At 41.0% G+C, this 14,718-nt stretch overlaps 1 protein-coding gene across 10 annotated transcripts in view; it reads left to right on the top strand.

The window, feature by feature from the left end:
- tcf7 (transcription factor 7) overlaps positions 1-14,718 on the top strand; it is a 61,034-nt gene that overhangs the window by 33,876 nt on the left and 12,440 nt on the right. For all 10 annotated transcript variants that reach the window (XM_034606579.1, XM_034606581.1, XM_034606584.1 and 7 more), the window contains exons 4-5: positions 4,924-5,050; positions 11,750-11,837. In XM_034606579.1, the coding sequence (XP_034462470.1) occupies positions 4,924-5,050; positions 11,750-11,837 (215 nt within the window). The remainder of the gene's footprint in view (positions 1-4,923; positions 5,051-11,749; positions 11,838-14,718) is intronic.

Below are 14,718 nucleotides of genomic sequence, written 5' to 3'. Positions count from 1 at the left end.
CTGAACCCAACCACTAACCCTAAAAACCTCTCCACATGAACATTATGTGTTGGCAGTAAACAGTTTGTCGATGCATTCAGGATAATATTCATATATATATTGATAGATATATAAAAACACGTGAAAAGCCTTTCTTATAAATATCCTTAATTTACACTATTTGAATGTTGCATTCATATTCACCTTAGAGTCCTCGAAAACCTAAAAGTGTCAAAGAAAGTATGGAGAAGAATGGTGGAAAAACTTTACTTTCTTATTGCTCAAATGGCACATTTGTTGTAATAGTTCATTTATAGATATCTTTTGATTCAGCAACTGCAACACTTTATAAATTGTTGATTGCTTTTGTCTTTGAAGGACGCCGCTGTCTCGATTCATTTGATGACTAAACATGATGCTGTGACGCTCTCATCTCTTTGTGAAAAAGGCTCTTTCCTGCAAAAGCAGTTTGATTGCAGACACTTAAACGATCGCAGAGAGCCAAGGTGAATGAACGCACCATTAATTTGCAGAAACTGTCTGGAGATTTTTTTCCCCCGGCCACACCAGGGCAAGGACGACTGAAAGAAAGAGTGCGATGGTTGTGTTTTTGTTTTTTTATCCTCCAACTCCGTGACATCTGAGATTAAAGACATTAGACTCAAAAGCACTCAGAGGGGGGGGGGGGTGACAAAAGAGAGGGCGCTTTAATTTCCGCTTCAAATATGAAAAGAGATGGATCTACTTAGTGTGTCATCTGAAAACTAAAGAATACATTAGAGTTGTCTTATCAGCATAAGGTCTTCTAAATGAAGGTGTGTGTGTGTGTGTGCACTCACAAGCATGCAGTCGCGTTTCTTTGCACGCGTGTGTATGTGACATGCAAACATACGAGTACGTGTGTGTGTGTGTGTGTGTGTGTCAGGGTCAAGGTGGAGGGCATCGTTACAAACAAGTGATGTCTGGGATCCCATTAACTCTTTTATTCAGCAGCAGATTTCTGTTCAAATAGAGTGGAGATAAAAGGCTGCAACAATATGCTGATAAATCAAAGGCCTTTCAAGTGAAATGAGACTACAGAGACACTGAGGGCCACATTCAACATTTCCTGACGCACTTAAAAAGGTGTTTTTCTAATTGGAATTTTTTAAGTAATCGCATCTTTGAAGTAATTATATCTTTGATGTAATCAACAAACAGGCGGTTTATTATTCAGCTGCTGCAGTTGGCGTTTGACAGTGGGCTTCTTCATGTGAATTGCTGCTTACATGATTAATGTATGTGCAGTGATCTGGAAATACAGCTGCACATACGAGGTTTGACGAAAGGGGCTCAAGTGAAATAATGAAAACAACAGGCAAAGAATCTAGTGGAGGATACACACGTTTCTTGCCTTGGAAGCTGCATCATTGGAAGCACAACGGTAACTTAAGGAACTAGAATGTCACTCAGTGGAGCGCGTACCTTCGCCAAGGCTGATGCCCTATCTCGCCAGGTCAAAGCAATGTTTCCTATCAATTATCTAGACGTATTATCTAGTAGCCATATTTTAATAGATAAATGTTTTCACAATAACAGAGATCTCTAACTCAATGTTTTGCTCTGTTGCTGCATTAGCTGTTTGCAGTGCTACTCACCGCACTATTAGCTGCCTGCCCGCTTGCCCTTAAGAAGACCTTCCTTCAGTGTGATGTTCGTCTATGGTAAATCCAGATTTCCGTTAAGACTCAACTGTGACTACAGATATGTGGCAGAGGCAGGACCACCGCAGAAACCGGGCTTCAGCAAGAGCTTATGTATTGTCCTTGAGTCACAGCCAGTGTTTTCTCTTGGCTGATGAGTCCTAACGTATGATATTGTCCTATTAAGTAATAAATAAATAAAAATTGAGTCAGTCACAGTTAAAAACCCTGTATTTACTATCGATTTGTACTACGAACTTATTCCCTGATGATTTATGCCAGCCTGCGAGAGGGTGGGTAACGCCACTCAAATTAAAGGGTGGGTGAGCACTTTTTCCTCAATGTGTGTGTGTGTGTGTGTTTGTGTCTGCGCGTAGCAGCGTGCACCTGAACATATCCTCTGGTTTCTTTTGTACTGAAAACATAACATAACTAAGTGTTTCCAATTCAAAGATGCCGTAAGTGTTATTTGAGCTTTTGCAAGTGCGTGTGTGTCCCACACGTGCATGTACACACTCGTCTGTTCCAGCTCGGGTAATTATTTGTAAGTTTTTGTGTGTGTGCAAATGTGTGTGTGTGTGGTGGGGTGAGGGGGGTAAATACAGAGGGGTTGATAATTATGGGTTAAATGAATGCTCTCAGTCAGCCTCCCCAAGTGTGTGTAAAAAAAGGAAGGCGCAGCGAAAGCCACTTCAAGGCCGACTAATTACCCTGAGGAAGAGAGGAAACATAAATGGACGATTTTGCGGCTATAATGTTACAGCAAAATGGCTACATCAACCTCAGCACGTGAAACGGAGCCACAGCTACTTCTGAAGGCTCCGAGCAGCCCAGCACAGATGTGCGTGTTGGTGTGTGTGTGTGCGCGTTACATCCATATGTGCAGAATAGGTGTGTGTGTCATAGTGTATAAAGAATGTGTTAAGCAAGTGTGATTAAAGTGCAGTGAATCACACTTAAGTATTTTCTGTCTTTGCAGAGTATTCATATCTGCTTTATTGTGCGTCTCATCGAACACAGATGTTGTTGCAGTTACAGTTCATTCGTTTATTCCTTCAGTCTTGGATCAGATGTGAAATCTACTTAAGATATTTGTTGACTCTGGTTTTGACGTTTGAAGCCAGGAGCATTCTTTGCTTTAACTGTGGTTTTGACTCAGACGATGTCAGATTTTATGTAACGCCTTTTCACATGCGTTCTAATGGCGCTAACTACCCAATTGTGGGAATTCCCAGCAAAATGTCCTGGCTACTGTGAAAATGTAAAATTACATAACTTCCTTTTCCTATGGGCTGAACTCTGTGACTCTGTGTGTTTGCAGATATTAAAGTTCCTTTGAATTTAGTGCTTAGAAATTTCCGAAAGTAGAAATTGCGCTGAGAGGATAATATGAAGGATGTGAATAATATGATGCTGTTGAGAATGCGTCAGTGCAGAGAAACTCCAGCTGTGTGAAAGACAAACTACGGGTCAACTCTGTAGCCAAATCTCTGGACTTTACCGGTAGGTCATGTCTGAAAAGGGCCTATGAGCTTCCGAATCAGTTTTTTTTTTATTGTCATTGACCCTGTTGAGAGCTGATATTAACACCAGCTATTTCTGCTTATTTCATTCACGATATGTCTTTGTTTTCATTTGAGGGAGTCGCTAATAAAAAATATGGGAAAGTCCAAATGCTCTGAAGGCTCCAGGGTCATTAAAACCACAACCAGTAAGGAAGTTTATGTGTCCACAGTCAAGGGTTTTATATAAGCACAAGTAGATCCATCACACTGCTGTTTCATGGTGTAGCACCATTCAGTCTAAAAGGACAGACAAAGGATTTTTGGTCCATACCGCCAGAGTCCTATTCTTGGTATATTCCTTTGCATCTTCAGGGTATCAACCCCATCACCACCTCCTCCACTCTGCCTCCTCCCCTGCACCTCCTCTCCCATCCTCACACCTCCCAACCCTCGGCTCTCTGGTACAGAGGCATTGCGTTTTGTTTTCATGTGTCTCAACATTAAAACGGTTTAGCAGTTTGATCTTAGCTCCACAGCCTGACTGTGTAGCATACACATGAGAGTCTCTCTCCCTCTGTGTGTGTGTGTGTGTGTGTGTGTGTGTGTGTGTGTGTGTGTGAGTGCATGTGCGCGCATGTGCGTGCGTGTGCGTGTAATGTTTGGTCAGAGAGAGAGAGTTAAAGATGTTGATGGATAGGGAAGACACCGTTGAGTGTGTGTGTGATTTTGTGTGTGTGTATGAGTGAGTGTGTGAGTGTGTCAATGTGCAGCATGTGTGTGTGGAAGCTCTGCCTTTAAGTGATAAGGTATTCACTTTGTAACTCAGCAGGAGGCCCTGCAAGTAGCACCAGATCTTCCCCTCTGTAGTGCTGATGTTACACACACACACACACACACGCACACACACACACAGGTTTGTCCATATCAGTGCACAACATAAAATAAATTATTGAACAACAACTTTTATCCAAAAATATTTATATACATGGAAATCAGCATCTCAAGCTTTCAAAGGCATAATACTACACACACACATGCACACACACACACACACACACACACACTATCAATCCATACACATCCCCCCACTCACAAAGACACATTCACATTCATATTATTTCTCACCTTCAACAGAAACAACAAGTGTCCAGTCCACACACACACACACACACACACACACACACACACTCACACACACACACACACACACACACACGGCCTGTTTAAAACTTATGTAGTGTACCTCTGATCAGCTGACGTGTTGTAGGTCAGCCTGCGTGCTGTGAGCATTTGCAATAACTAGATTAATTTATTTTATTGAAACACATTTTGTAAACAGAAACATGAAAGCAAACACGCTTCAACACAGCCACACTTGATCATCAAAGCTTAATCGATCAAATGGTCCTCCTCCTCCTCCTGCTCCTCTTCTTCGCTGAAAACCAATAGGAGCAAAGTGCAGCCCTTCTGTTTGTTCCACACCATGTTGAAAATATCCAGCTCTCTCTCTCTCCATCTTTTATTCTTGTGTTGGCAAACTATATGCTTGGGGGGGGGGGGGGAGATGCTGAGACTGACATTGGCTTCTTTGTGTGTTTGTGTCTATCATGTGTTTCGTAACCTTAGTGATTCAATTAAGAGAAGAAAAAATTGAGAATCTTCTAAATCCTTTCTTGTTTTTTTGTTTGAATGCATCTCGTAGCTCAGCAGTACATGTTGTAAAAAATATTTTTTTTTGTTGTCTTTTTTTTAAACAGTCCAACAAAGTGTCGGTGGTGCAGCAGTCACACGGGATGCACCCCCTGTCGTCCCTCCTGCCCTACAGCAACGACCACTTCAGCCCGAGTCCCCCACACCTGCCCACAGACATGAGCCAGAAGACAGGTGAGAGCACACACACACACACACCTGCACACACACACACAAAAGACATAGGTTTATGTTCACAATACTTGACAGTGCTGTAGGTACAGATATGGAGACACACACAACCGTCTTTAATGATGTTCACTCCATGCCGATGCTGCATTGTTGCTGAAATCTGTTTGTGCTGTGGAAACATCATATATCACATTAACACACACACACACACACACACACACACACACACACACACACACACACACACACACACACACACACACACACACACACACACACACACATATGCACACATGCACATTCACTTCCACTACAAGCATTGGCTACTTTTAAAAGACACAGTAGAGATGTAATTTAACAAAAGTAATATATTCATATTCTTATCCTCTCTCTCTTTCTTTTGCTTATTCTCTCTCTCTCACTCACTCACTCACTCACTCACTCACTCACTCACTCACTCACTCACTCACTCACTCACTCACTCACTCACTCACACACACACACACACTGTATTGTGGATCTCTCCACCCCACACACACACATTAAGGCATGCACATAGTGAGTGAAGTGGCACCGCTGGCTCCGTCAGCCTGTGGCAGTCCCACGGCCGCTCTGAAGTGGCCTGCTCCTCTGAAGGGACCGCCAGCCGCACGCGCACACAAACACACACATATACACACATATACACACACACACTTACAAACATGGAAACAATTAGCGTGACAATCGCACAAGCCATCACAGCGGCACACACAAGGTTCTCCTTAGTGAACACTGCACACACAAACACACACAGTCCTCTGTTTTGAAGTCACAAACAAACACAAGCCGACGTTTAAACGCTGCCGGATCTTTGTCCTGCAGAAGGGTGACAGTGTCCGTGACAGTGTCCATCTGTGTGTCTGGAACTTTTGCTCTAGTGAAAGATATCTCATCTGGACGCTTATTGATGAATTTGTGGAATGTGTTTATGATCACCAGAGGATTGATGTTTGGTTGCATGATAAATATTGTCGCATGTAGCAACTCAACAGTGTGAGATAGCTCAGTGTTATACAGCTGAAAACCATGATATGATGAGGTGAAACTCATCTGCCCTCTTTCGCTTCCTGGGTTTTCTTCAGGAGCTGCTGCATTAAAAACTCTCTAAGTAAATAAGTAAATGAGGTCATCAGTTTAGAGTTTTGACGTGATGATGAAGATGATGATGATGATGATGATTCCAAAATGTAGAAAATGGGAGTAGAGATGTTGAGAGTAAAATAAAACAGCAACAGGAGACGAACAAAAGTCTTTTCTCAGCTTTGATTAGATATTAGAGTCCAACCTCAGGCAATCTCCTGCCTACTCCGTCTGGAAATCCCCCTTTTCCTACAAACACACTCTCCTTGTCTTGTCTAGACTGAGTGTGTCTGTGTGTGTGTTTGTGTATGTGTGTGCATGGCAAAGTGACTCAGCTCTTAATGACAGACTGGGCCACCTGCTTCTAACCCCCCCAGATACACACATACATACACACATATATACACTGCTAACACCTGGCTCCTGCACATAACCTTTATCACATCAGCTCACCTGGATTCTGACTATGTTTCCACTTTACACACACAGACACACACACAAACACACACATGCTATCTTACCTCACTCCTCACATCATTCGTCGGCTCTTCACAGGTAGGGGTTACCTCATCAGTGATGTCATTTTTGGCACAACTATCTTCCCCTCTGTCAAACTGATCATCGTCACTGAGGTTTAACTCTGTGGGTCAACATGGTTTTGTACCTGCTGATGGAAGGATACAAGTAAAGTTGTAAAAAAGTCAGGGGGGGGGTTGCTTTTTCAATACAGGTATTTATAATATCTGTATATACAGTAATATGTTGCTCAGACACATTGAAATCTTCCTCTTTTAACAGTTACTCCTTTTCGTCAGAAGCATCATAGTGATTCAGCAAAGTGGGAAAATAAAGTATTTGTATACAAATACAGATTTTCTTCTAAATTCAGCTGCAGGTACAGACTCTGTCACACCTAAGCCCCGCTTTACGTCATCGGCTCACTTTAAGACTTAAAGTAAGAGACTCGATGACAGGGATTCTACCACGCCAGTTTCCATGGTAACCAGGGAGTTTGTTAATATATATTTATATTTTCACTTCTGTTTTTGCGATCTCGTGGTAGCACACTAGTTAGAACACAGCCTATGACAGTTATATCAGGTGATGGCACAGAGCGGGACAGTGGTGAGGAATGTTGTAGAGAAAGAGGTAATATATATATTAGTTAATTCTATATTAGAATTAATTCATATTGAGACTTTCATACACAAAATACAGCTCCAAGTGCTTTAGAAAATAAAAAATGAATATGAGAAAATGTCCTAATGACGTTTCTGACGTGCGACCCAGCAGGTCACTCGCTTTGGCCCTTTTTATTGTGAGACTTAACACCACATTCAACATGTGATTCAAAAGTTGAGCTGTTCCCGGTTGATCGAGCACCACAACACAGCTCTGACTGTTTTTCAGATATGACTGTTGGCTCGAGCAATAAAACATCAACTACAGAGCGAGAGAAGCAGAAGTGAAACATGTCTGCTTACTGTCACGCTGCCATGTGTCTTATATGGCATTATGATATTATATGTCTTAAAAAGATTGATTTATTTTTTATACATTTTGACATTATAACTGGTCAATAACATAGCTGGTATTCTATGTTATTGTCACTGGATCCCGTGAAAAGACCAAAACAAGTATTGTATATATCCAAAGCCTACAGTTTGTGTTTGTGTTGTGTTTTCCTTTTACAGTTTTTAATAATGAAGAGTGTGAGTCACTCAACCAAAAAAGAGAAATGAGAAACATGTGATGACTAATAAGACAGAAATCAAGAGTCATATTAGACATTGCTTTTATTATGGGTAACTTTACACTGTGAAGAATTACTTTCACTATTTCTTTGACTTTTGATGTTTGTTCTTAAACAAGGTAACTTTTCCTGTACCTGGGTGAAATCTGTCAGCGCTCTTACTGTACTTACTGTAACAAAACACTACGTAGTTTCTTCTGGTCTTGGGCCACTTAATGTACATCACACAGACGGGCTGCCAACTCATTTGAAGGCTCAGATGCTGCAGCGCTTTCACTCTCAGTGGTTATAACCACCAAAATACATTATCAGTGTAGAATACTATTTTCAGCTGCTCAACTCTCGGTTTAACTCGCACACGTTCTGATAGCAAGCTCACGCTGTGCAGGTCTGACTCAAACGGTTTCCCCTTTGAAGTGTTTTTCTCTTCCTTGAGTCGCTTAGACCGTGAGATAGTCGTTGTAGTTGTTATTAGACGGCCGCTTTCAAAGGGGCATTCCAAAGAAAACTGCCCCATTACTGCCACTAATTTTCCCCCTTCACGTTTCCCAACAGCAGCGACGATAATAAGCTGCAGCAAGAACGTGACTTACAGAAATAAATCATGTTTCCATCACATTGACGTGTCATAGATTGACAGCTTGATTAAAATGTGTGAACTCCGTGTTCCTAACAGAAGTGTCCCTAATGCACTTTTTTCATCATCATTCTTAACATTCTATATCTATTATGGATATAGATCAAAATAGGTTTTATTTTAATTATTCATGTGTTTATTTATAATATATTGTATCTTTCGAAAGGTGCAGTGAAATTAAGATGAATTATTTATTCTTATTTTTATCATTATCAATATTTAAATAGTGCAATCTGTTAAAGCTTATTGGATTTCATTTATAAAAACATATTTGCTCAGTTTGAACCTATACAAATATTGACAGACAGAAACTATATTAGCCTTAAGGCATCGTCCAGTAGCCCTTTGGCAACACACTGAAATATTACATGTAGAATGAGATGGTACAGGAAGCTGGTGAGAAGATAAAGTTCAGATTAAAGGCTGATGTAACAGCTTTTTAGATTTCATCTCTGACGCAGGACTGTACAACTCTGATAAGTTGACATGACAGCAAATGTTTTCTCCATTTCACTTCTTGCAAATTAAACTGTAAAAGTAGCAAAATGCTACATTCTACAAAGTCTATCTAATATAGAGTTGCATGTTTTCTCTAACTCTGTATTCACATTCAAATAAATCTTCATACAATATCCACAACAGAGAAATTCCCCTTCACAACAATCCTATAGGTTTTGATGTAACTGCTATCAGATTTATTTATTTCTGAGAAACCATGTTTTGTCTGTTAGCTTGGTTTGGCTCATGGATCAAAAAATACTTCATTACCCACAAGCCTCAGCTGCCATTGCTACAGAAAAGAATCAGAGTGATAGAGAATTCCACATGAGAACAAAACCATAATGATATGATGAGATAAGTGTTTAATTGATTCATTGATTTAAGATGCCAAGAGTTGTTTTGTTTTTAGTTTTTTTCTTTATTCAAACGCGTAATCTGAAGCTTTCATCGTCCGTGATACGAACATGTTGGTGGATGTTTCTTGCATCTTGGGAGTTGTAGTTAACATTCACCTCAAAGTCTTGTACTCTGACTTCTTTTCATCAAAGAGTAAGATATTTTCTGACTTGGTCTTTCATCCCCTGGTTGTGATTATTAAACCAGCGCAGTTTCATGTTCATCCAACTGTGAGTCACATTAACGTTGTTTATGGGGAGAACAAAGAACTCCGCCCACTTCTTGGCTCTATAGACCCGTTTGATTGGATGAATTAATGCGTTGCCAAATGACAAAGCACCGAGCTGCGACATTGTTGAACCAGGTTCAAAAGTCTCTGATCAAAATTAGCTACTTTTTATTTTATTTTTTTACTGTTTGAATGTTTGTTCATTTGCTGCAACAACACTCTGGTCTCAAGGAGCTGAATGAGGAGTCTGTGTCTGAACACTGCCTGAGGTTAACCCCTGTGTTTACAATGAGTGGAATTTACCATGATATAATTCTCTCTATATATATTGAGCCTTGTCGTTTTTTTTGATAAATGCTGCTGAGAAAACTCCTCTGTGATCTAATGTGTCACATGCAAACCTGTGACGGGAAGATGCTACAGCAGGAAACAAAAGTCCCTTCAGCCTCTCAGCTCTTTTAAAACGCATCCATCACGTGTGTGCAGTATATTTCCCTGAAGACCTCATCTGGTTATGTTTGCCTCATGACCATGTTTGTGGTAACTTTGGCTTAGATCATGTTGTAACTTTTTAAATACTGGTTAAGTCACTTTTATATATTTACATTTTTCTATTTCAATACAAAACATGTAAAGAAGAAAAATAGAAGACACACCACAAAAATAAAATAAAAAATCTATACAAATTCCAAACGAGCTTACGCTTACAGAACTATTTCATATCTATAAATTGGCTCGATTAAGAGCTTTGTTTCCCTTCTCCCAGGCTTTCCCCCGACAACTGGATCATTTATAAGTTTCATACGTGTATGTGTAACTTCCTTTAACTTAATGTGTCGTCCACTTTCCACAGTTTAAGGTAAAATATTGTAATAACTGCATGGAAAACAATTAAATTCTTGTTGTAAGTAGATTTCAATCAATACATTTCTATTTAAAAATAATTTTATTTTCAATGTGTAGTTCTTTGAACGATCCACAGTAATAAAATGGTAAATAAAACCAGTAAATTATTGATGTCACTCTTGACTAAAAGTGAACAGGACAACATAGCATCCTGTCAAATTGAGACAAAGAAGGAATAGAAGTAAGCCAGGTGAGATGGAGGACAAATGAGTGAGTGACAGTAAAGGTAATTTAGGTGGGTAAATGTATTTTGGGAATAGATTAAAATAATTATTGAAAGGAACAGAGAGATCTGAGGTCTGTAATGAAGGAGGGAGACGTACAGGATGGAGGGAGAAGAGAGGTCAAAGGTGAAAAAGGGGTGAGAATGAGGACTAATACGAGGAGTTGAAAGCGCCTGGATAGTGGAAGGGGTGGAGGGCAGTAAGAAGGGATGGCGGAGGAGAGGAGAGGGGAGGAAGGGTGTGGCGGGACAGAGGGACGGAGGGAGGGGTGGAAGGATCGGAGAGGCGAGATAGGTGTATTGACTCACTCGCATTCCTGTCGTCCAGATTTATAGCGGCTCGGGGTCCTGAAACAGGCCTGGAGCCACGGCCAAATTACAGTCATCTGCCGCATTCCTGTGCTGCAAACACAGGTTAGCAGCCGGGCCACGCTAAGTGCTAGGTGCTGCCTGTTGACAAATGACTTCCTTTGAAGGGCACAAAGAGGGAGACTGTATTTACTGTGTGAGGGCACAAAGTCGAGCTGTCTGTGTTTCTTTTGTTGGAAAACATTTTTGCTAAAAGTAGAGATGAGGAATGTTTGTTTGTGAGTGCGTGTTTGCGTGTGTGTGTCTGCTTTGTGTTTGTTAAATGTGGATTTTACCACGGCCCCTCACTTGTGTAAAATAAACCAGGGAAACCAACCGGTGACATCAGCTCCCAGCGGAGGGTCCCATCCACGCTCACACACACTGTGTAACACACGCACACACACACACTTACTGTCACAGGATGGGAATGGGAGTGTGTGACCTGTTTTAAAGAGCATCTTTGTGTTTAATACCAAGTTCCCAGACAACTAATTGTACTAATAGCCCAGTGTACAAGGGGCCAGAGCCAGGGGCGAATTACCTGACCTTGTGTATGTGTGTGTCTGTGTGTGTGTCTCCTCCAGGCGTTCACAGGCACCAGTCCCAGGACCTCTCAGGGTACTACTCCCTTCCTCCAGGCGGTGTGGGCCAGATATCTCCCTCCATGGGCTGGTGAGTGTCTTTTTCTCACAGAAACACAGAAACACACACACACACACACACACACACACACACACACACACACACACACACACACACACACACACACACACACACACACACACACACACACACACACACACACACACACACACACACACACACACACACACACACACACACACACACACACACACACACACATGATGTGACTCACAAAGTCCATTGTGTGCTTGTAATGACCTTGTACTAACTCCCATTCATTCCCTAACATTAAAGGAAAACACTGTCTGTTGTGGAGCTGAAAGAATTCACTTGTCACTTCATCAATTTATCAACAAGGAAAGAAAAATCTGCAACTATTTAGATTTATTTAAAATGGCAAAGTGTCCTTCAGTTCTTTCCTCTAAATGTATTTTGAAGATTTAGACATTTTCTTGATGATTGTAAACTGAATATCTTTTCAACTAGAGGTCGCGCAACACGAGTTTGAAGGTGTCCTTCCGACGTTGGGAAATCGCGATGGATAGTTTTCACCATTTTCGAATCGACAGAGAACTTAATTATCAGCAACTTATGTTCTGACTCCAAATCACAAACGATGAAGTCGTGTGGTGACTGATGGAGAATGTGCATCTTGAAAATGTTCTTGTATAGAAATTCTTGTAGTCTCTCATGACATGATATAACACTGCACAAATGTTTGCACCAAAAAAAAGTGATATTCATCATTTCGCAAGCAAAGATTACAATAATTTACTTGTTCCAGTCTCTTAAAGGTGAATATTTGCTACTTTTATTTGATTTTACTATAGTTAACTTAATATCTTAGGTTTTAGATGGTCAAACAAACAGGAAACAGGAATTCTTTAGCATTTTCTGATACTTTAGAGTCTACTTGGTTCTCAACATTAACCTGTAACTAATGTAACCTTTAACCTTCACATAGTCATCTATCATATTGATTAATGAAGCTGTCATTTACCTGCTAATCTTCCCGAACACCATCGTCGTCATTTCACAACATTACATAAACCCACACACACACACTGACCCAGATCAGTGGTGCATACATCACTGTCTCACCTGGTGAGCAGCTCACCCAAGGCCCTGTTAACATGGGAGCCACCTCTTTGAACCTCTGTGTTTTTTGACTCTTCAACCAACGGCCTCGGCTGTAAACACAAGGAATATGAACAACTGTAACAATTTAAATGAAAAATCTAAATCAACCAAGTCATGACAAACACTCAAAAGTTTGTATTTCTAGTTACGAATAAGTCTGTGTTTACACTGACTAAAATCAATAGAGAGAGTTAATGTAATGTGGTTTGAAGCTGGACTTTGTTGCCAACAGAAAAGAGCACAAGTCTTGCAGTAATATCTTCACTTCTAAATATGCAACTAGCTGAGTCCTTAGAGCTGTGGTGGATTCTGGGAAATGTTGGCAAGCTCCAGGTTGATTCTGTCTTTCCCCAAAACCTCCATAACTATATAATAAACTCTGTGTTTTTTTTGTTTTTTTATCCTCTGCTTATGTGTTTGGTTTATAGCAGTAAAAGGCCTCTCGGCCTGTGTCTTGGTTTCACGATGGTTTCACTCGGGGACGGAGCAGCAGCGGCCGCGGTGCAGAGAACTCTGCAGTGTGGGACGTCTCACATCTGCTCCATATTCAGTCCTTTCATTTATGGTTTCCATCATTTTGGCCTCGTTTGTGAGCTCACGATGTCATGCTGGTCGATTGTGAACTTCTAATGTCAGCCTCCCGTTGATTTATGGATCAACACAAATCCATTTATTACAACCTAAAGTATCTGTGCCTGGACAAAATCCCCTGCAGGAGCAGTTAAAGGCTTACGTCAAATGTCATGGAGATTTGGAACGGAGGCTTTAAACTTTGCGTGTGCGTCTGCTCACATGTGTGTTTACGCCTGTTATTTTTCTGTAGGACGAGCGGTTTTGCCCCTGGACGATTCTCAAGTCTGCGCTTTTACAGTCAGTTTATCTTTTTCAGACGAGAACACTTCACTGTGGATTTTCACAAGTATTATTAACAGCTAATCTCCTTTAACCCAGATTATCTTCTCGTTTTGGCCCCTTGTTGTTCACGTCTTTGTTGAAGGAAGACGAGGAAAATGTCAAACGGTTTGTTTTCCGTTGTTCTGATCATTAGCCCAGTTTCATATTCCGTCCCTGCATGACCACCTCCGTGTGTCCCCCCCTCCCCGGACTCTCATGCTATGGTTGGAGTAAGCGTCTCACAAACGTGTTGGATTATTAAATACAGTGTTTAACGAGAGCTGAAGGAAATTATATCACAGAGTGTTTGACTCAAAGGTTCAAACCCGGCTGTCATACGCTGCTTTCAGACATCCACTGAACTCCAGACATTGTCAGAGTCGTTTGCTCCCAACATCCTCCCTTCTCGCTTTTTCCAGCCGGCCATCGAGTAAAATGTCAGAGTAATTTCATATTTCGAGAACGAGTGGGCATGTTGACATTTCTAACACGCAACAGATGTGAAACTGGAAGAATACAAATATCTCAGGATGTAAAAGACGTGACTGTGACAAAGATATCAACTTGGAAAGACAATGGAAAGATGTTACAGATTTTGGCTCTATGATTTCTACCTTTAGGCGCCAGTCCTCGCCCCCAACATTTTTCTGTTGTTATGAAAATGTCTGACCAAGAAAATCTCCTGCTGCCTTCTTTATATGTGAAAAGAAAACTCCCGGAAATGTCCAGATCCAACTGACATTTTCTGGAATTAATGTCTGAAATCGGCCATAGAGAAGGGAGATGCCGTGTTGTTCAAATATGGGGAGAACACATTTTTTCGTCTCTTCTTGAAAGTGTTGACAGAGCTGCACTGGGTGACAGACGTCCTGTA

Source organism: Hippoglossus hippoglossus, chromosome 14 (genome assembly GCF_009819705.1).
Source record: "Hippoglossus hippoglossus isolate fHipHip1 chromosome 14, fHipHip1.pri, whole genome shotgun sequence".
Taxonomy (NCBI): domain Eukaryota; kingdom Metazoa; phylum Chordata; class Actinopteri; order Pleuronectiformes; family Pleuronectidae; genus Hippoglossus; species Hippoglossus hippoglossus.
This window is presented reverse-complemented; position numbering and strand designations above follow the sequence as displayed.